General features: G+C 37.7%; 1 protein-coding gene across 4 annotated transcripts in view; it reads left to right on the forward strand.

Annotated features, from left to right (window-relative positions):
- The window catches only part of LOC133742452 (BEACH domain-containing protein B), a 34,779-nt gene extending 19,419 nt beyond the window's left edge, over nucleotides 1-15,360 (forward strand). For 2 of the 4 annotated variants that reach the window (XM_062170109.1, XM_062170112.1), the window contains 19 exons: nucleotides 865-1,120; nucleotides 1,265-1,456; nucleotides 1,533-1,751; nucleotides 1,836-2,012; nucleotides 3,380-3,495; nucleotides 4,304-4,768; nucleotides 4,912-5,125; nucleotides 6,308-6,529; nucleotides 6,682-7,149; nucleotides 7,225-7,554; nucleotides 7,654-8,106; nucleotides 8,196-8,242; nucleotides 8,351-8,444; nucleotides 9,278-9,484; nucleotides 11,555-11,680; nucleotides 11,787-12,158; nucleotides 12,261-12,492; nucleotides 13,721-14,488; nucleotides 14,652-15,360. In XM_062170109.1, the coding sequence (XP_062026093.1) occupies nucleotides 865-1,120; nucleotides 1,265-1,456; nucleotides 1,533-1,751; nucleotides 1,836-2,012; nucleotides 3,380-3,495; nucleotides 4,304-4,768; nucleotides 4,912-5,125; nucleotides 6,308-6,529; nucleotides 6,682-7,149; nucleotides 7,225-7,554; nucleotides 7,654-8,106; nucleotides 8,196-8,242; nucleotides 8,351-8,444; nucleotides 9,278-9,484; nucleotides 11,555-11,680; nucleotides 11,787-12,158; nucleotides 12,261-12,492; nucleotides 13,721-14,412 (4,882 nt within the window). In that variant the 3' untranslated portion in view covers nucleotides 14,413-14,488; nucleotides 14,652-15,360. Of the gene's footprint in view, nucleotides 1-864; nucleotides 1,121-1,264; nucleotides 1,457-1,532; nucleotides 1,752-1,835; nucleotides 2,013-3,379; nucleotides 3,496-4,303; nucleotides 4,769-4,911; nucleotides 5,126-6,307; nucleotides 6,530-6,681; nucleotides 7,150-7,224; nucleotides 7,555-7,653; nucleotides 8,107-8,195; nucleotides 8,243-8,350; nucleotides 8,445-9,277; nucleotides 9,485-11,554; nucleotides 11,681-11,786; nucleotides 12,159-12,243; nucleotides 12,493-13,720; nucleotides 14,489-14,651 lie in introns of those variants that run through there. The other 2 variants (XM_062170110.1, XM_062170111.1) reach the window with 2 other exon arrangements.
- Nucleotides 15,361-22,242: the final 6,882 nt, after the last annotated feature.

The following is a 22,242-nucleotide window of genomic DNA, read 5'->3' on the forward strand; positions in this document are numbered from 1 at the left end:
CTCCCCTCTACTATGAATTCATTATAGGAAATCTCCAATCATATTATGTGCTGCATTGGCTGTTTTTTGGGTGGTTTGGAATAGGGATGGGCAAATAGGTTGCGGGAGCGTGGAGATTTATTTTGCCACATTTATTGCGGGGTGGGTGCGGGGCTCTTCTATACCCCAATGGGTTCCCTGTTTTCAAATCTCTCGCCGGTCTGTACATCTACACTGCCAAGCCAAACAAAAGGGTAACCAAGGGCCGTGTCTTTGATTTTCAGAGGAGGTCCAAATATTCAAATCTCGCATCACTGTCTTATGTGTCTTGGTGCATCATATGATGAGTTTTCTAGTCCGGTCAAGGATCTTTTCCTAGGGTGTGTTTTCCTGGTTTGACCAGGAAGCTCAAAATCTGGAGGAAAATAAGAAAAGAAAAATCAGCTTTGATTTTCGAGATTTTCAGGGCCAAATGTTCCTGGTCCAGCCAGGAAAGCTCCTAGACTTCAACATTGAGGGGTCGAGGGATGGGTGAATCCCCCATTATGGGATAGGAATTGTTTTTTGTAATATCATTCGCGTCTCTGTTCCCTGAGTTTTGGTATTACTCTTTTTGGATTTTTTTTTTCTGTAATGATTCGAATGCTGTTGTGCTTTAGCCTCTTATGTTGGGCATGTTAGCTGTTGTTTAATGATGCATACCTTTGTGTTTTGAGTGTACCCTTTTAGATCTTGGGTCCTGCAGTTTACTAGAAAGACTTTGATTTGGTTTTCTTTCAGGTTGTGGATTTCTTAGTCACCCTCTGTAATTTTCTTGCTCTAATAAGATATTTTTTTCTCCTCGGAAAAAAGTAAATATTGAGTTGACTTATTTTTTTTCTGCAGAGAACATGAACCTATCAGATTACTTAGCTTGCAGCTCCTTGGAAGGCTTTTAGTTGATCTCCCATCTGAGAAAAAGGGAGCAAGATTTTTCAATCTTGCAGTCGGAAGGTCCCGATCTCTTTTTGACGGCCATAAAAAAATCTCAAAGCAACCAATTTTTTCAGCCATGTCTGATAGATTATTTAGGTTTCCACAAACAGATAACTTGTGTGCCACTTTGTTTGATGTTCTTCTTGGTGGTGCTAGCCCTAAACAGGTATTTTTTTTAGACAATTTTAAACAAACAATAAAAAGATCTGGTTATTTCATTCTGTCGCTATTGAAGTACAAGTTGTATTCTTGTTTTCATTTTTTGTTTGGGGCTTTGGAAATTTACTTGTCAGTTAATTTCATTTTACAGGTATTACAGAAGCACAACCAGGCTGAGAAGCAGAGAAGCAAAGGACATATGTCACATTTTCTCCTTCCTCAAATTTTGGTTCTTATATTTAGATTCCTGTCTGGCTGTGAGGATGCGGCTTCAAGAATGAAAATTATCAGAGATTTACTTGATCTTCTTGATTCGGATCCTTCAAATGTCGAAGCTTTTATGGTATTAGTGCTAAAGTTTTTGATAATTTACTTGATCTTATTTAAGTATTCTCTGATTACCCATGTACCGTGAATAGGATTTTGGATGGAATGCCTGGTTAACAGCTTGTGTGAAGCTTGGTGTGTTCAAAGACTACAAAGTTACTCCAGAAGATCAAGATCACGATGAGAAAACAGAACAAGATTTAGTGAGGAATATATTTTGTGTTGTTCTTTGTTACTATGTTCATTCTGTGAAAGGTGGGTGGCACCAGTTAGAAGAGACGGTAACTTTCCTGCTAATGCAGTGTGAACATGTACGTAGAAATCTGCACTGTTTCTTTGATCTGTATTTCTACATACAAACCTTGTAATGACACCTAGATTTATTATTCTGGCAGGGTGGAGTTTCTTTTCGGTACTTGCTTCGTGACATATATAAGGATCTGATCAGGGGATTGTTAGAATTGTCTTCTGAAGAGAGTATTTTTGTGTCGCAACCGAGCCGGGACAACACATTATACCTTCTAAGACTGATCGATGAGATGCTCATTTCTGAAATGGACCAAAACCTTCCGGTATTCTTGTCCTAACTACATTCGTCAGTTTTTGCTTTTTGGTAGATTCTTTTTGTCCACCTAGATTATGGGTTCCTTATTCACCTCTTGTTAATAGTTCTTTTGTTCTTACAGAATCTTCATTGTTCTCCGGAAAAGAAAAAAATAAAGTAAATAGTAAACTATGATGTGAGACAGGTTCATAGGCAGATACAAAAAGGAAATAAAAACATCTTAATTATTATATGCTCCACCATTGCACCCAAGCTTAAAACAAGATATAGAAGAGAATAATGGGTATACCATAGTCCCTGAATAAGAAGCCGATGGGGTGTTCCCTAGAATGGCAGTTCCTGGTTAACTGATCTGGGCATTGATCAGAAGCCCGCAGGTTGCTTCTCTGGAGAAAGATGGACTGGTTAGGTGGACCATGCACCAAAGAAGTTATCATCATACACAAGCACATGAAGCAAATCTACTTTCTAGTCGCTTTGTTAAATTAATTATCTGAGTTTATGGGTACTCCATGATCACATGAGACTGAAACCCCAAGTCCTTCCTGCTCTGTTGGTTTATGATATTCCCCACCTTACTTTTCTTATGGATAGATAACTCGAAACTCAACAAAAGACTAGTTTTTCTTCTCTCTTGACAATTAATATTTGATATAGTCATTCTTTTCAAATCACATGCTTACCTATTGCATCAGCTTTCGCTTTCTGTTATGCTCGACAAAACCAAAAATTCCAAATGACTATGTGACACGTCTTCTGGCCACAGTTAGTCAATATAGGTCATGGTTCCTTCAATATGTTTTATTTATATATTTATCTTTTAATTTTTTTTATAGATATTTTGCTTATACTTAAAATCATGCTAACTGGTGTAATTAATTGAAGAAATGCTTTCAGACCCAAGATAGAAATACATGTCAAGTTTATTTTATGGTGACCTTGCAGTTTTCATTTAATGCTGCTTTGCTTTTTTATTTGTTGTAAAGACAAAATGTGGTAGTTAATTGAAAGTATATATTCAGAACCGGAAGAAAAATATATGTCAAGTTTATTTTGTAGGGGTGAATGCTGCACTGCTTTTTTATTGTATGTGAAGTGAAAATGTAATTTTTGTTGTGTCCAAGTGATTCTTAGTGATATGGTTCTTTGTCAATGAGTTTATTCCTTTTAAACAAATTTCTGAAGAAATAATCTTGGAGGTCTTGATGTAGTAGCCCTTCGTAACTGTAATAATAAGTGGACGCTTCTTCTCTAGGCATACGTGAAATTACTTTAGTGGTTTTCAAAGCTGTAACATGCCTTGTTAATTTCTGTTTACTTTCTTGTATAGTCTAAAAGTTCAATTTATCAATTTAATATTTGATTCTTTTGCAGTTCCCAGCAAGCACTACAGATTTCTCTCTTGATTCGTTAGAGTTAGAATGCCATAAAGATTATGGTTCTGCCTTGTTTGAAGTGCTGCATGGAGAAAATGACAGCCAAATATCGAGGTACTGGCTGCTTGAGTTTTGGCTTTTATTTCTGAAACTGATGCCCTATGTCATGTCAGTCACTATCATTGGCTCTGTGGATTTAACTTGTAAATTATAGGCTTTTATTTATGCAGCAAGACTAATGGCAGCTTAAGTGGTTATACAATGTTGCTATAAAAGATTGAAACATTCCATTCTGACGATGTTAATAGTATGTACCTGGGTCCATGCCTTATCTAATGGTATTGACCCTTTACATAGGCTTTTTCCAACAACTATTCTTCTCTCTAGACACATGAATAATGGCAGAGTTTCTGCACTCCATTAAGAATTTTAACACTGACCCTTGCATTGGTTTTCAGTATCCTAGTATTCTGCTCTTTTTTTAATTTTATTTAACTGCAAATCTGAAAAGACCCTTTGAATAGTTTTTCAATTATACAATACCCAATTTCAGATATCTATATTGGTAGTGCGTAATCCACATCACTGAAATTTGATTATGTCATGTGCTTGGTTGCATGCGAAGGGTGTCTGCGTGTCTTTTGAGTATGTAGATCCCTCCTCAAGAACTGTAAGTCTTAATAATTATAATAAAAAGGATGCTCTCATTGTAACAATTTGTTCTAGACACCAGTATCATCTGTTAGGATATTTCTCTTTTCAATTTTAAAGCTTCTTGTCCAGCTTTCTTTGTTTATTTTTATCTTTTGTGTAGCGTGACTTTGGGTTTTCCTGGACCCCTTGAGTGTACCCTGCCATTATTTTTCTCAATGCACCATATTTTATATTATGCTATTCATTTTTTGATTGCCTCAACTTTAAGGACTTCTGGGAGTTGCAAGCAGCCTGTCAAAAGTGAAGATGGCATTGTCAATGACAAGTGGTGGGATCTGTATGACAGTTTGTGGATTATTATTAGTGAGATGAATGGTAAGGGACCGAGCAAGTCGTTATCGAAATCATCACCAACTGCAGTTCCATCTTTTGGTCAGAGAGCACGTGGCTTAGTAGAATCGTTGAACATTCCTGCTGCAGAGGTGGCTGCAGTTGTTGTATCAGGAGGGATAGGCAGTGCATTAGGTGGCAAACCAAACAAAAATGTCGATAAGGCAATGCTCTTACGAGGAGAGAGGTGTCCAAGAATTATTTTTCGACTTGTAATCCTATATCTCTGTAGATCTTCTTTAGAAAGAGCATCGCGATGCGTCCAACTGGTCATTCCACTTCTGCCATTTCTCTTATCAGCTGATGACGAGCAAAGTAAAAGCAGATTGCAGCTGTTCATCTGGTATGGATCCTTTACCTTCATTGCTTCTAGCCAATTAGATTTTGGGAAACATTCCGTTACGCATGCTTATGGAATGTTTAGGATATAAATCTATTATCTAGAACATTATCATGAATGTAACTTTCAGTTAACATTGTGGCCAGGGCATTGCTTGTTGTTAGGTCGCAGTTTGGAATGCTAGATGACGGTGCTCGTTTTCATGTTATATCACACTTGATTCGAGAAACTATCAGCTTTGGTAAATCAATGCTTGCTAGTAGCATTATGGGTAGGGAGGATTCCTTGGATTCAGGCAGCAATGTAAAAGAAACCGGATCCATTCACAATCTGATTCAGCGAGATCGAGTACTTGCAGCAGTGCGTCTCTCAAGTTCCTTTTGTGCTTATCATATCTATTAATCATGATGTCGAACCCGTAAATGTTATAGTTGCTGTTATTTTTATCCTAAGGTGCAGAGGTCTAACATGGATGATTATGTGCCTACTCAGCCTATCTTAGTTGGGACAATTATGATCTGTTTCATGTCGTGTCGTGCATGAGTGTTCTAGACATGTCCTTCCCCGTGTTTTTGGCCCCTGGGTGTTTTTTTCTATATTTTATTTTATTTTTTGTCGCTTCTGTTAGTTGCAATTTTGATATTAAGTTAATCTTAGTTACTACTTAATCAAAAAAAAAAAAAGTTAATCTTAGTTACTAAGGTCATAGTTGTCTTTTGTTTTGGATTGAAAAGAAATTTTATTCATGATGTTGAAAATGATTTACTAAACTCGTAGTTAACTACTTAGTTTAGAAATAACTAATCATGTTATCTGAGATTGAGAAATTTAAAAAAAAAAAAAACGCATATAACCAATTATTACTGTATTTGTCATCGACATTAATAGCTTACTTTGGCAATGATAAGTTGGATTTGATTGTTAAAGTGTTCATTTAAATAATTCAATACTACATGGGGTATGTCTGGTTTGGGCCCTTTACATGCTCGTCCTTGACAGGGGTCTGTTTCATGCTTGCGTCGTGCCTACCGGCATACTCCTCTGCAGCATGGCTTTGATATTTATCACCCCATTTATCTGTTATTTCCAAGATTGAAGTAGATTGATGTTATACCAAAACAGTGCACATCACTCGGAAACTAGTATATTCAAGGACATAAATTGTAACATATTACATTGATTTTATGTCACCTAATTGAGGATGCTCCTTTTCTCATTTCTACTATATGTGTGTGGATACCTCAATTAAGGTGAATGAGCTAGTATCTTCTATTGCTTTTAATCACGTGGGCTTTCTTCACCAAAAAATCACACCAGCTATACATTTAGGAGTAGTAATTCTCTAGTTTTGGCCTGAAACTAGGAGTAGTAGTTCATAACTAAAGCTATTTCAACATCCCATTCTGCATGCTTGTTCCCTTCTACTTGGGGAAAAAGCAATGCTGTTTTAATTTTGTGAGGTTTCTATGATTTGCCTATCAATTTTTCTCTTTGCCATCTTGCATGTGTTTTACTGTTTGACTGTTGGATTCCATCTTGCAGGTTGCAGAGGAGTCAAAATATATAAAGTCATTAGATGCTGATCGCCAAAGGCAGCTGCATGAACTCCACTCCAGGATGGATGAAAATGCCTCTGCAGAATCAAATGATAGAAAGGCTTTTGAAGATGAGATACAAAGTAGCTTAACCTCCATTCTTGCTTTGGATGACAGCAGAAGAGCTGCATTCCAGCTAACTCACGAGGAGGAGCAGCAAAATGTTGCTGTATGTGTCCCATTTCTCTGTTACTCATCATAGCTTCTGCAAATGAATAAGAGGAGCTAGCCATTTCTTTCGTTCATTACATCTGTTTTCTTTTCGGACTTGTGATGAATGTATTATGAGTACTTTTGGTTACTAACAGAGTTATTTTCCAGGAGAAATGGATACACATGTTTCGTGCTTTGATTGATGAGAGAGGTCCATGGTCTGCTAACCCTTTTCCAAATAGTGCTGTAAGGCATTGGAAACTTGAGAAGATAGAAGATACCTGGCGACGGAGACCAAAACTGAGACAGAATTATCATTTTGATGAAAACTTGTGCCAACCTTCATCCTCTGTCTCCAGCATTGAGATTACACCTCCTTTTAATGAAAGTAAATCTGCTTTTGTTGGCCACATTCCTGAGCAAATGAAGCGGTTTTTGCTAAAAGGAGTATGGAAGATTACTGATGAGGGGAGCTCAGAACCCAATGAAACTGATACCGAGCTCAGTGGACAGAAGCCGTCCATCCACACGGATACCTCAGACAGCCAGACCTCAGAATTAGCAAAGGACACCAGTGATTGGATACAGGAGAGGAAAGATTCGTCTTCCCCTTCACATGAGACAGAAACTAGTGAGGTATGTGGGACAAGATATGCATTCAGGATCCCTGGTATTTAAATTAGATGTCTTATATCTGTGATTCTGTTTCAGGTTCTTACATCAGTTCCTTGTGTACTTGTATCCCCAAAAAGAAAATTAGCTGGACATTTGGCGGTCATGAAAAACGTCTTGCATTTCTTTGGAGAATTTTTGGTTGAAGGTACTGGAGGATCATCCATTTTCAGAAACTTCCCTGCTTCAAGCAATTTTGATTTGACCAAACCTGATCAAAAGCAGAAATTTATAAAACAACCAATATGCTTTGGTTTGGATGCATCGAAGGGCACCATGGTTCAGAAATTTGAGGCAATAGGTGAAAATGTTCTCAAAAGAAAGGAGCTAAAAAATATTAAACGCCACAGGAGGTGGAACATGGGCAAGGTAAGGAAACAAATTTCCTTTCATCTTTACGTTAGTATATTTGTGTCAAATCTTATTTAATTTTTGTTTTGTCTTATTGTCTATTTATGGTGGATACAGATCAAATCTGTTTGTTGGACGCGTTATTTGCTTCGGTATACTGCAATAGAGATTTTCTTCTGCGATTCATCTGCACCGATATTTTTGAATTTTGCATCACAAAAGGATGCAAAAGATATTGGAACCTTAATAGTTGCTACCAGGAACGAATATTTGTTTCCAAAAGGAAGTGGTAGGGATAAAAGTGGAGCTATTTCATTTGTTGATAGACGTGTATCCTTGGAAATGGCAGAAGCTGCCCGAGAGAGCTGGAGGAGAAGGGATATGACAAATTTTGAATATCTAATGATCCTTAATACGCTGGCTGGAAGGTCTTATAATGATTTGACACAATATCCTGTGTTTCCTTGGGTCTTGGCTGATTATTCCTCGGAGGTTCTTGATTTCAACAAGTCTTCAACCTTTCGGGATCTTTCAAAACCAGTTGGAGCACTTGATTTAAAACGATTTGAGGTTGGTTTGTAGATGTTATAATTTTCTAGACTATGTAAATAAGTTTTTCCTTTATATTAACAAATATGTTGCGGTTTCTTTCGATGCAGGTGTTTGAAGATAGATATCGTAGCTTTACTGATCCTGATATACCTAGGTAACTAAGACTAATATCCATGGCCAGATCAACTGGTCCTTTTTGAACTCCCATGAGTGGTCTTTTCTGATTTGTCTCACATGGAACATTACTTGTTAATTTTTGCAGTTTCTACTATGGGTCTCATTATTCAAGCATGGGGATAGTGCTTTATTACCTTCTCAGATTAGAGCCATTTACTTCTCTCCATCGCAATTTGCAGGTACTTTCGTGTGCAATATCACTCTTTAAGCATCTTAAGATTTGCTACAAGTCTTTCAATAACATATAAATTATCTTCTATTGTATTACAGTTAGGTGACTCCTTTGACCTCTAAACTTATTTATTTTAGAAAATCTCTCTTACATTTGACAAACCCTCATTTTATGTGGACAATTTTGTCTTCTGACTTTAAAAAATAAATAGAACTATTCACTGCATCTTAAACTACCCTATTTACATCACCCCATAGCTACCTCGCTTTTCTGTCGCCACTTTTTTCTCCGCCCATCTTTTTTAATCTTACTTTTGATTTTCAGTAGAATTGTCTCAAAAGAAAGGAAAAGAAAAGAAATGAAACACGGAAACAATCTCACATTCATGATCATTCAGGAGGACCTAGTTTATATATAAGGGGATGGCTAATCATATTCAAAAATTTCAGAATATGATGTTCTGCAGCTTCTGCCTAGAAAATCTACCACTGGTGCTGCCTAAGCTTGAATTATGTCTTTACTGTGATGCGTGTGTATTTGGCGCACATTTCGGTCTTCAATGATTTTAACGAGCAACTGCAAAATACATCTTCATGAGACATGTTGTGACATGAGAGTATGCTTAACATAAAAATATCAACACATGATGATATGCTGTTTGAAAACTGTCAACCTTCCTCACTGTTCCTTGGCCTTTATAAATTTTGATCTAGTTGTATTTTCTCTTAAATCCACTTTTATTATTTTTGAATCTTATTGCTTTATGAGATATTCAAGTGGTCATAAGTTTAGTATCGTGAACTGTACTGACTCCGGATTTCACTTGTTGCTTTTTGTCAGGGTGGTAAATTTGACCATGCAGATCGTCTCTTTCAAAGCATTGAGTCAACTTATCAGAACTGCCTTTCTAATACAAGTGATGTGAAGGAGTTAATACCTGAGTTCTTTTATATGCCAGAGTTTCTTGTGAATTCAAACTCCTATCATTTAGGGGTGAAACAAGATGGTGAACCTATTGGAGATGTTTGTCTCCCTCCCTGGGCCAAGGTATGTGATATCTCCTCAAATTACCTGTTGCTGAAGCCGGAAAAATGTCTGTCCTCATGAGTGCATTTCTGTTGGTTTATAATGTGTGTTGAGATTTATATATAGCAAACATGGATGTTAGATAAAAGCCAAAACAAACTTATGGGAATAGTTGTACAACATCCATTGCTCCATTTATTTCAAACGGTGAAGTGGCCTAATGAAGAATTTATGATAATAGTACTTGTAATTGATCCAATAGTTGGACAGGTGGTATCTAATTCATGTTGATGGATAGTTAAATTCTTCTGTTCCAACTAACCTTCTCTCTCACCTTTTAATAACATCGCAAGTCATTTAAATTGAAATTCAGTTATATATATTATCTTGCCAGTAGTAAAAAATATGTGATGAGACTTCTCAGTGAAATTTTTATATTACATGTTACAGTATTTCAAGGTAAAATTGCACATTATTAGGATGATGTTCATTTGTCCTTGATGGTGGTATTTATTTTTTCAAACTTTAGTAATTTTGGCATGAGCGTTGATTGATATGAGGAAGGGAGGGAGGGATAGTTTTGTTTTTTTTTTTTTTTTGGGTTCCCTGAAGAGTCGGAATATGCTAATAGAACATCATCAATTACAAAGAAAAAGCATATTCAGCAGAAAGAGAGAGTATGCTAAAAATATACTTCTAGTCCAAGTAATTTGGCCGCCACCAGTTTGAATCAAGTCCTTGTTTAAGTCCAAAACAAGTAGAAAACAAGGCCTTAATGTTCTGGGATATGTTTTGGCCTCCCCGCTTTGATCAGTACACCCCCACCAGTTTTTTTTCAAAGCTTTCCATTTTTACCCTTAAATCAGAAGTCCCAGATTCATAGTTGGCCTGGCTACAGGACGCTCTTCATAGTTTTCAGTTGTTGCGTTGTGAGCACTTTGAGTTAGTTTTGGAGAGTTCAGGATGCAACCATCCTTTTGGTGGCCAAACCACTTAGCAGTATGAGAAATGTTCAGCCAGCCACCCAGCACTGGGGGTAATGGGAATTTCTGGAACTAAAAATGTACAAGTACTATAAGTGGTCTAGTGTGTTCAATGTACTATAAGTGGTCTAGTGTGTTCAATTGGAGCCATTGTCCTTTTCAGCCATTGCAATCACAACATTAATATAAGATGGCTTGAGCATAACCTACTTTACGAAATCAACTACAAACAATCATACAATCCGTTAGGTAGAGCTGAGAACAATTTGAGGCTTATCCCTTATGTTAGGATAAATGGGCAAATGTTCTGTCCATACATGTGTAGGTTGGGCAAAAGTCATTACATGTAGAGTGTTCCATGTTAGTAGAAAATGTGCCAATCCACTAGCTCATGCAACCACATTGCTTTGATTAACCAAATGAAGGTATGCAATAATGACCAAATGGATTGTAGTAAGCCTCATAGACCAAAAATGTATTTTAGCTTATTGGAGGTGCTTTTGCAGTTAGGAATCCACTGCTTTTGGAAGAGCCAGAAGTAGAAATTTGCCCGAAAATTATGAAACCCAGTGGAAATATTTCATGATAAATCCAGTAATTTGTTTGTAGAACATACTGCTTACCTGCAGCAAAAGATATATAATAAACAATGTTTTCAGAAATTGCTAAGCAAGATATACTTGTAGTTCACGCACATAGTTACCTGCCATCTGCACATAAGATAATCAAATATTTTTCAATTTTCTTCTCTTTGTTTTGGTGGAAAGTATGGAAGCGCCAGAACTGCGCCACCATAATTGAATTCACAAAATGTATGCAACAACTCAGTTTGGTTGCTTATATAGGTGCCCACTTATAGGCCATCACTTGTGCATTTTGAAGCCAGGGTAAAGGATTTCTGCCATTCACATATATGATGACCTCAGAAAAGCCTTTGGTATTTGTCGTGTCGGAGATTTGATCTCTTTGTTTATCTGTTTCTTTCTCCACCCTGCTCCCCTGCCTTTTTTGAATAACATAGAGTTTGAGATGAATTTATTATACCATTTCATTTGCATTTTTTTTTCTTTTTGTCCTTTGAGACAACTTGGACCAACATTTTGTGCAGGGCTCACCTGAAGAATTTGTTAACAAGAACAGAGAGGCCCTTGAAAGTGAATATGTTAGCTCCAATCTACACCATTGGATAGATTTAGTATTTGGTTACAAACAGCGTGGAAAACCTGCTGTGGAGGTACGTGTGATTTTTTTTGAAGAAATGTTTCTAATCAAACCTGCAAGTTCTGCATTGGTCATTTTGTGCAAGTTTACTGAGCTCATATTAGATTTTGTAAATACAGGCAGCAAATATTTTTTATTACTTGACCTATGAAGGCGCTGTTGATTTGGACACCATGGAAGACGATTTACAAAGATCAGCAATTGAAGACCAAATTGCAAATTTTGGACAAACACCAATTCAGATTTTCCGTAAAAAACACCCAAGAAGAGGACCACCCATTCCAATTGCTCATCCTCTGCGCTTTGCACCTAGTTCTATTAACATGACTTCCATTGTTAGTAGTGCAAGTCAACCAAGGTCGTCTTCATTGTATATTCGTACAGTGGACTCAAATATTGTTGTTGTAAACCAGGGGCTCACCTTGTCGGTTAAGATGTGGTTGACATCCTCACTGCAATCTGGTGGAAATTTTACCTTCTCTGGCTCCCAGGTTCGGCTTTAGTTCTTTCTTGGATCACTGGATTGTGCTATTGTAATGTTTATTTTTGTTCCTATGCTTACTTTACCATTCATAGTAATAATACATGTACAGGATCATTCTTTTGGCATTGGTTCTGATGTCCTTTCTCCGCGTAAAATTGGGAGTCCTTCTGCTGAAAATGTTGAACTTGGACCACAATGCTTCGCAACAATGCAAACAGCATCGGAGAATTTTTTGATCTCATGTGGCAATTGGGAAAATAGCTTTCAGGTTATATCCTTGAATGATGGCAGAGTGGTGCAAAGCATCAGGCAGCATAGGGATGTGGTCAGTTGTGTTGCAGGTATTTTTCGTAATTGGAAGACAAATATATTTACTGTTACAAGAGCATGCTTATGTAGGTAAAAAAAAAACTTGCTTGATCCCATTCGAAGGAAGTCTACTGAAATAAACCCTAGGGAGGGAGACGGAAACATTCGAAGGTGGCCAGTTGCAAATGGGTAGTACCATTTCAGGTTAAAATGAATTTCCTCAATAAGAAATTCTGAATCAAAAAAGGTGTTGCTTTATACTTTATAGTCCATAGTCCATGCTTGTTCTTAAACTAGACTAAAATAATAGAAAAACACATGTAGTGTTTAACCTCAGGATGGTGTGGATAGAAGGGCAATGTGATTTTAAGAGTAATATCTTTCCTGGATTGTCAGCATAATATTATCAGTTTGTCACTTGTTAACAGCACTATTGTTTATTATAAACAAAAACTTAAATAAAAGAAAAGAGTAGAGAGAAGAAGGAGTAATGTACTCCTTTTATTGAGGCAAGGCCCAGCAGTCCTTTTATGTGTTTGTACCTGTTTAGATACATCATGAGACATATTCTCAGAAAAAAAAAAATACATCACGAGAATAGTTCATGCTTGTCTGTGGGTTAAGATCTCCCCCTCCCATCACCGAAAGGATAGCATTCCTCCCTGGAAGACAAATTACTAATTGACTAGTTCTAGATTTGTCTGTTTTTGAATATATAGTTTTCCCCACAATCAAATTGTGAAATTACACAAATATGGATTATTTATGATGGTCATTTGCAGCATGGGTCACTCTATGGTTATTGTTTTGCTTAATTGGGTTAAAAAGTCTACCCCTAAACATTGAGCTACTGTAACTGCAGATTCTAGGGGGATTTCTGTTTTAGAAATTATATGGGACAACAACAACAACAACAAAATAATAATAATAATATACTGTACCATACTTATTTACTGTATTATTTTAACTAACATTATAAAGAATACCGCACAACCTATATATTGTTTTTGTCATTGTAAATTATGACATGGCATGAAGGAAATTTGTGAGTCTGGAGTGAAATACTGCAGAAAATACTTGAAATTCTATGAAAATGGTATTGTGTTAACTAATGGGCCCTCCCATTCTGATATGTTTAATCTTGTGACAATTCCACTGTTTTGTCCTTCCCTCTTGTTGGGTTTTGGTGGTTGCCTTTTTTTATTTTGGTTATGTGCTTCTCAAAGTATTTTCTGAGCTGTATGAATGATAATGCTGCAGTAACATCTGATGGACGCTTCCTTGCAACTGGAAGTTATGACACTACAATCATGGTCTGGGAAGTTTTCCGAGGTAGAACACAAGAAAAGAGACCACGTAATACACAGACGGAACTACCCCGTAAAGATTATGTCATTGTTGAAACTCCTTTTCGTATTCTGTGCGGACACGATGATATAATTACATGCTTATATATCAGCGTAGAGCTTGACATAGTTATCAGTGGATCGAAAGATGGAACATGTGTTTTTCATACCCTGCAGAAGGGAAGATATGTAAGATCCGTGCGACATCCATCTGGATGTGCGTTGTCAAAGCTTGTTGCCTCTCGGCATGGAAGGATAGTGTTTTACGCAGATGATGATCTCAGTTTGCATCTTTATTCAATTAATGGTAAACATCTTGCTTCTTCTGAATCCAATGGCCGGCTCAACTGTGTTGAGCTGAGTGGGTGTGAGGAATTTTTGGTTTGTGCTGGTGACCACGGGCAAATAGTTGTACGCTCCATGAATTCACTTGAGGTCATAAAGAAATATAATGGAGCTGGAAAGATCATAACATCTCTAACAGTGACCCCAGAAGAATGCTTCTTAGCTGGAACAAAAGACGGAACCCTTCTTGTGTATTCTATAGAAAATCCTCAACATCGCAAAGGTGCCCTTCCTCGAAATTCAAAATCCAAACCCTCTTGAACAGGATAGATCATTCCTTTGCACTTGAAGTCATGCAGCTAAAAAGGCAAGCAATGATCAATGATGTAAATCCCAGGTATGCTGTAGCAAACGCCTACAAGTATTCCCTTTCTAGTGTTTGGTTAGCTTCATGCCTGCAAATAATTCTGACAGTATAGGTTATAATAACTTAATATTGTTTGTCCTTTGGAACTTATATTACCGTTTAATAGACTGATTATAGTATTGCTTTTATCCAGCAAGATGTGCATCTGTCGTAATATAACATTGTTGAAGAGAAGTACCACATGATATCTTATCACCGTTCAGTATGGAGTCTATGAAAAAGATATTAGAATGTCCAGCCATGTCTATGACATCTCAGGGCCCAGGGCCCAGGCCTCAGACTCCTTTCGATTCGGTTTTGCCTCCACATTTGCAAAGAATTAAGGATACATGCCAGGCCTGACTCCTTTTGATTCGGTTTTGCCTCCACGTTTGGCAAAGAATTAAGGATACATGCAGCTCCACCAGAATTACTTGCACAGTTTTGAGGCTGTTTAAGCTTCACTTTATATTGATTTTAGCCCATGCATAGCTGAACTTGGTGAGGTTAATCTTTCTGTAACATTTCACAATGGTAAAATACTTCCCTCTTAACAAACTCATCTCCGTCTTGAGGTGAGCGCATCCATGTACATTATGTTATCGGTAGGTTAGATTTAAGAGTTGTGTATAAACCACAGTCAGCAGGCTAACTCTGACTTTCCTTCTTCAACTAGCAAGTGTTAATTCTTCAAACCTTGTAGAGATAGGTTGCGGTGCCATTTCTTTTCTTTTTCTAAAGTAAATGGTAACCATATTTTTCTTTTACTCCGTTGTATACTTTGTAGACATAAACCTCTAAAGAGATATACTTCGACAGGGATTGATGCATTTGCTCACGGAAAATAGGATTCTTTTTTTTTCTTTTTCGTTTTCTTTGTTCTGCCTTTTAATAGCTTCAAAATGTAGACGTAATAGTCGAATCCCTATGTGTTTGTGGTAATATTTGATATATAGTAACCTGATATCCTTTTTTTTTTGGTTACAAAGGAGGCCTAAAAGGCCTGAAACAAAAGGAAAAACAGAAAATTAGCCCTCAGGCCCTGTTCTAACTCTCCTAGCTCTTGGGAGATTGCAAAGATCATCAGTGAAAGCACTAGCAACATGAGGGGGAGGGGTGTCAAAAATCACAATACCATAGTCATGGCTGAGACTTCCCTTAGCAAGAGCATCAGCAGTATAGTTGCATTCCCTGAAAATATGTCGGATCCTAACGTCTTCAAAACCATTGATTAGATGTCTACAACTGTTGATAATGTTGCCTAAAGGATGAGATATAGGGCAACCATCAATCAGCAACTTAACAAAGATAGCCGAGTCAGATTTTACTTCAAGCTTTATGATATTCAGGTCAGAAGCAAGTTTCAACCCAGAAAGCAACCCCCTAGCTTCAGCATTGATGATTTGGCCAACCCCCAAGTTTATGCTGAAGCCTGACAACCAATCTCCATTGTGATCTCTAATTACCCCACCAGCTCCAATAAACCCAGATTGATTGGATCTGGTGCCATCCACATTAAGTTTCATAAATCCGATTGGAGGTTTCAACCAAGAAAGGATATTAAGACAATAACTATCTAACCTGGAGAGTTGAGTTTGAGCATTCATCCATTCATTTGCAGCATTAACGATGAGTTGAGTAGCATTGGTAGGCAGCTGGAAATTATCCTCAAAAACTACCTTATTTCTCCACTTCCATAAGTACCAACAAGTGAAAACAAAGATAATGCACCATCTTAAATTCTCAGTGTAGAAGATAAGGCAGTGAAGATTTGCAGCAAGCCATCCAAGCCAATCCAATTGAAAAGCATTTCTGATAGTGGTAGGCCAATTGAGAGACTCCCATATGGTGATAGCTTTAGGGCAGTCCCTAAATAGATGCAGAAGAGTTTCTTGGCTCCTTGTACAAGCATGACACTTATCATTTTCAGTAAACCCTCTTCTAACTCTCTGGACATTTGTAAGAAGTCTACCATGAACAATTGTCCATAAAAAGGTTTTTAATTTGGGAGGAATGTTCATTCCCCAAATGAATTTCCATTGGAATCGATTATGTTCCATAGGGTTAAAAACACTACTATAGGCTGATTTCACAGTAAAACATCCATTAGTAGTGTAACCCCAAATTTGCATATCAGCTCCACAACCATCAAAGCCAGGGGGAACACAAAGAATTTCATGAATAATATCTTGAGGTAAGCATAGAGATAGTAAATTCAAATTCCAACCATTGTTATCCCAAAAAGAGCAAACAAGAGCATTCATATCAATATGAGCATTAGGCATGGCTACATTAAAAAGCGGAAGCTTACCAATCCATACGTCTGTCCAGAATTTTATAGTTCTTCCATCTCCAACCCTCCAGACAAGGCCATTACGGAGCAAATCTGATCCATGAACCACACCTCTCCAAGTGCTAGAGCTTCCAGAGGGGTTTCTATAATTTCTGTCAGTAATAGAGCAATTGGCAAGATATTTCGCTTTGTAGATGGAGCTCCAAAGGCCAGTATCACCTTGAAAAATCCTCCAACTAGCTTTGGCAAGCATGGCTTGGTTCATGTCAGCAGTTCTTTTGATTCCCAAGCCACCAAGATATTTGGGTAAGCAAACAGTATCCCAGTTGACAAGATGAATTCTCTTTTTCTCTACAGTATCACCCCAGAGAAAATCCCGATTTAGTTTATCCAATTTATGACAAAGGTCCATTGGTAATTTGGCTGTTTGCATAGCATAGATTGGGATGGAAGAAGACACAGATTGAATTAGAGCCAATCTTCCTGCCACATTGAGGGTCTTACTCTTCCAGGTGGCTAGCCTTCCTTGAACCTTATCAAGAATGCCATTGTAAGTATGCTTATTTACTCTAGAATGCAAAAGAGGCATTCCCAAATACTTTCCCAGGTCATCAGTAAGGGGAGAACCACAGATGGAGCTGATATCATTAGCAAGGTTCTTGTCGGTGTTAGGAGAACAGAAAACAAGAGACTTTTCGAAGCTAATAGATTGGCCCGATAAAGAACAAAAAATGTCAAGACATTTCCTTAAAACAGTAGCTTGTTGACAAGACGCCTCAGCAAAAAGAAGTAAATCATCAGCAAAAAAGAGATGCGAGATCTTGGGTCCAGATTGAGAGGCTCTAACTGGGTTCCATTGGCCTACCTCAATAGGCCAATGGAACTGATATCCTTGATTATTAGTTTATTGCTCGAACTGTACCGGGTAAATCATTATTGTTGTTTATTTGATATAACAAGTGGCAATCAGGATTAATAGGTGCAGAAGGAAAGTGCTGATATTATGAACCAAAACAAAAAAAAAACATCTAAAATTTAACCTAATTTTTTCCTTGGGTTGCTTTCACCAACCTATTTTTTGCATTGAAAGAGATCATGTTGTTGAACCCTCGATTTCAACTTGATAACATGATGCTGATGGGCAGTTCACCCAGCATTTCAAGCTCATGAGCCCTTAAGTAATACACTGGAAAGCTTAACAAGTACAGAAAAAAGGTTAGACGCATTTGGAATTTGTAAAACACAGCCGATATGTTACTTTTTTTTTTTTTGGGGGTGTTGGGGGGGTGTGGGGGAAACGCTGATATGTTACTAATGCATCGTAATTTACATAAAAATATCAAAACAATTGTTAATCTTTTCCCAAATCCAGACCTCGTCTTGCTTGCTTGAGCTTGTTGCTTATGTCGTGATGCCGGAGCAACTCCTATTTCTTCAGGTAGGAAGGGTTGGGTTTCAAACCTGGAATACTTTGTTGTCAGTTTGTTTAGTTTTGGGAAAATATCTATTTACCTAAATTTAAGCTACACTAACCCCATTTATCCAAACAATTTATAAGATTGCCCACTTACTCAACAAATTACATATTTTTTGCTCTAATACCCAATTAAATTATTTTTTTATTATTTTTAGGACAATTTTGTCCTCTCTCCCTTTGTCACTTAGAGAGAGACTACACCGAACTCCTCTCGCCAGCTGTCGGAATTCTATCACGGGCGGTCGGAATTCGGCGATCGGTGCCCGATTTTATTGCCTCCCAATAAACTTTTTATTACCCTGAATAACACCCAATAAACTTTTTATTGTCTCTTAATAAACTTTATTGCCCTCTAATAAATTTTTTATTGCCCCTCAATAAACCTTATTTCTCCCTAATAAACTTTTTATTGCACCCAATAAAAATTTATTGGGGGGTAATAAAATTCTCTGGCGAAGTCTTTGCGAACTTTTGGCAAACTCCGGACCGTTGATTGGAGTCCGGCATCCTATTTTATTGTCCTCCCAATAATACCCAATAAACATTGTATTGTCCCCCAATAAACTTTATAAATTTTTTTTTTGGGGGGGTTAAAAAAAGTCTCCGCAACCACTTTGGAAACCTCCGGCGACCGGTGATCGGATTTTGGCAGTCGGTGTCAGGCCCCGAATTTCAAACACAAAAAGTAATACAAATAAATCAATACCAAGCACCAGGCGTGATGGTTCGGACACCAATACTAAATAGCTGTGAAAATTTTTCCTTTAAATAAGGCAACCAAGCGATGTCCCGAACCCACAATGTAAATACAGACTCGTTATTTAGAGTGACATATTACATTAAGCAAAGTTTACAAATTAAACTGAAACATCAATTCAATTAACTGCACATACTACTTTCATTACACAACGGAAGACTAACAAGTAAGCAGTACAATTAGGTAGTAAACCTACCACTGCAACAGCAAAGTTTTACGGCTTCAACCACGCTCACCCTCACCTGCAGAATAAAACCCTACATCATGAAATAGTGCACCGGGTTATAAACACAAATCCGGTAAGCTTTTGCAAGCTTGTATGAGCAAACTCAAAAACGGGAACATAACACATGCTCAAGTCCTCTTAACCTAACACACAAAAAATATATCACAGCATCAACTATTAATTTATCACAGCATCAACTATTAATTTCTCACCATTCAATAGCATCAGTAAGTCCATTTGTGACAAAATCTATATGTTCAAACGTCAAATCAGGATCCAACTTCATGATCTTAGTTCAAAACAAAACCACATCAAGTAATGTCTGAAATCATTTTTACGCTCGAAAGCGAATTACAAAATCACATAATCCGCGATAAATGCACTCAAATCAACTTGAGGAAACAACTCACACAAATCGCGATAAATCCACTCAAATCTACTTGAGGAAACCACTCACGCATGTTTTCTTTTCCAAAACTCAACAACCTTTTCTCCAAAGAAAACACGTGTCATTTCATGACAAATCATATTTATTGAAATCTCAACAATTCAAATATGAAAGTCAAAGTCCCTCATGGACGATAAAAGAATGACTATTCTCAAGACTCTCTTTTAAAACAAGTACTCATGAGTCTCCAGTAACTCGCAGTTACCCCCACGAAATACCTCTGGCAAACAGACTAGAGCTCTAACTAATGGTAACCAATCACCTGGCCAAGGCTTGGTTCTCGATAACATGCTTTTGTCACCATCTGTGACATCTGATTTTCAAACCCATCTGGTCTTCAAACCCTGATCTCCACAGATCAAAATAATTTAAAGAAGTCGCGCTGGACTTAAAAATGTTACACCGATTACGATCACCATCTGTGACGTAATCCCAGTCACCATTTGTGACTCAATCTCGATCACCATCTATGACAAATATCAAAACATTAAGCGAGCGCACTGGACCTAAAATGTTCCAAAAATCTACTCAAAGATTTCCCAATCTTGCTCACCATCTGTGACAAGATTAAAACATTAAGCGAGTCACACTAGACCCAAAATGTTACACCAATCTCAATACTTTTCAAAACAATAGAAATCATCATTTCCAAAATATTGTTTCCCGAAAAGTCGCATTCAAACAATAATATGAACACAATCATGCATATTGTTTCATCCCCATACTCACAAAAATATATATATATTTCACGTAAATAAATATATACGCAGTCATTCGCTCAAGAATGCCATTAATACCAACTATAGTTTGCTGTTAACTAAATAACTCTCAAAACAATAAAGGTAACTCCATTTGTAAATGAACATTGTGAGATTACTCACCTCTGAATCTCATTGCGACTTCTATGCAAAACAGAGATAACACACCCACAAAATATCCGTCCATGAATACATCGTGAAGTATCTAATCACATATGGTCACATCTCAGTGCTCGAAACATAAAGCGATTAAAGTCCAAATCCCCCAATCGAACTACAACCCGAAAGTAACGCCAATCTAGGCAGAACTTCATCCGAGACCACCCAAAGTCTCCGGAATACTTCTATGATCGATATGACAAAACTACAAGTCGATCGAAAGGCCGGATCCTCACAGATAAAAAACCGAGACGATCGAAAAGGGATAAAATCCTAACAATTTCATACGTTCTCCAAAAATTACGTATTATATATCGAAATGCTCGTATCGACGAGTAGATCGTATATAGAACCAGAAACTGTCTCTGACATGGCCGGAAATGCCACCAATCATCGCCACAAGCGATGATGGCACATCACCGCTGGCCAAACTCAAAACCACAACAATCCAACCGTCCAAAATGGAGTTCATACATCAAGGATCAACTTTAATACCTGGGGTTTGAGCCAACTCGGCCTAGATCATCGCCGATCAATCCCACAAGTCAGAAATCACTGTTCACTTCGAGTTGACTATTTTCAGGTGAAAATCATCCACAACCACCACCATGGATCGAAAGAGGAAGCTCTCACGAGACGAACAAGACTAGTTTGAAGCCCTGCCATCGTCGGAGGAGAGAGTTCCGATCAGGTCTGCCTCAGCCGCCGTGGGGGAGAATCTGTGCAAGCCAACACTAATGGGAGGATCAGATGGAGGAGGCGAGCAGGTCTGTGCCGGTTTCGTGGCCTGGGGTCGTTGGAGCTCGCCGGAAAAGCTGGGTTAGATCGGCTGGGTACGGGTCGGGTCAGTCGAAAAACTCTGATAGTGAGGATTTCAGCCGAGAAAGAAGAGAGAGAGAGATTTCCAAAAAAGGAAAATTGGAATTTATGAAATATTTTCCGGAAAAATCCAATTTATACTAAAATGAAAACTTTTTTCGATGGCCATAACTTCTTCATACGAACTCCGATTACTGCGTTTCATATCCATGAACTCGTACCGACGCACTCTACGACTTTCGTGAATGAAGTTTTCGGAGAAACCCAATGTATAAAAAGTCAAACTTCGTGACCCCCCTTAAAACTTTGTGTTTTGAATAAAAATTCTTCTAACAATAATTCCACTCCATTCCTAAACCATGAAGTCGTCCCAACAATCACTGAATAAATTTTAGAAAAATCCTCAGAAAATAATAACGAATTTCTGAGGTATTACATTCTATCATCCTTAAAGAAATTTCGTACCAAAATTTAAACGTACTACACACCAACAAGTACGGATAACTCATCTCCAAAATCCAGTTCTTGCTCCCCAGCAAGAAATGCTCTCATCCTAATGCCTCCACAAGATATTGAACTAGTTAATTATCCCCGATCCAAGTTTCTCTATAGTCGATACAGAATGCAATCCAACCACTAACAATGATCGCCATAACTTCTACTTCAACAACACTACGATCAACCACACTGGATCCATCGTAGACTTCATCATTGGCATAGACATAAGAAAATATGCCGCACCACATAAATTCTTGGAGATAAGGCTGACCTAAACACCGAATCTCCACATCTTTTTACCGAAATCTCC

The sequence above is a fragment of the Rosa rugosa genome, chromosome 4 (genome assembly GCF_958449725.1).
Source record: "Rosa rugosa chromosome 4, drRosRugo1.1, whole genome shotgun sequence".
Classification (NCBI taxonomy): domain Eukaryota; kingdom Viridiplantae; phylum Streptophyta; class Magnoliopsida; order Rosales; family Rosaceae; genus Rosa; species Rosa rugosa.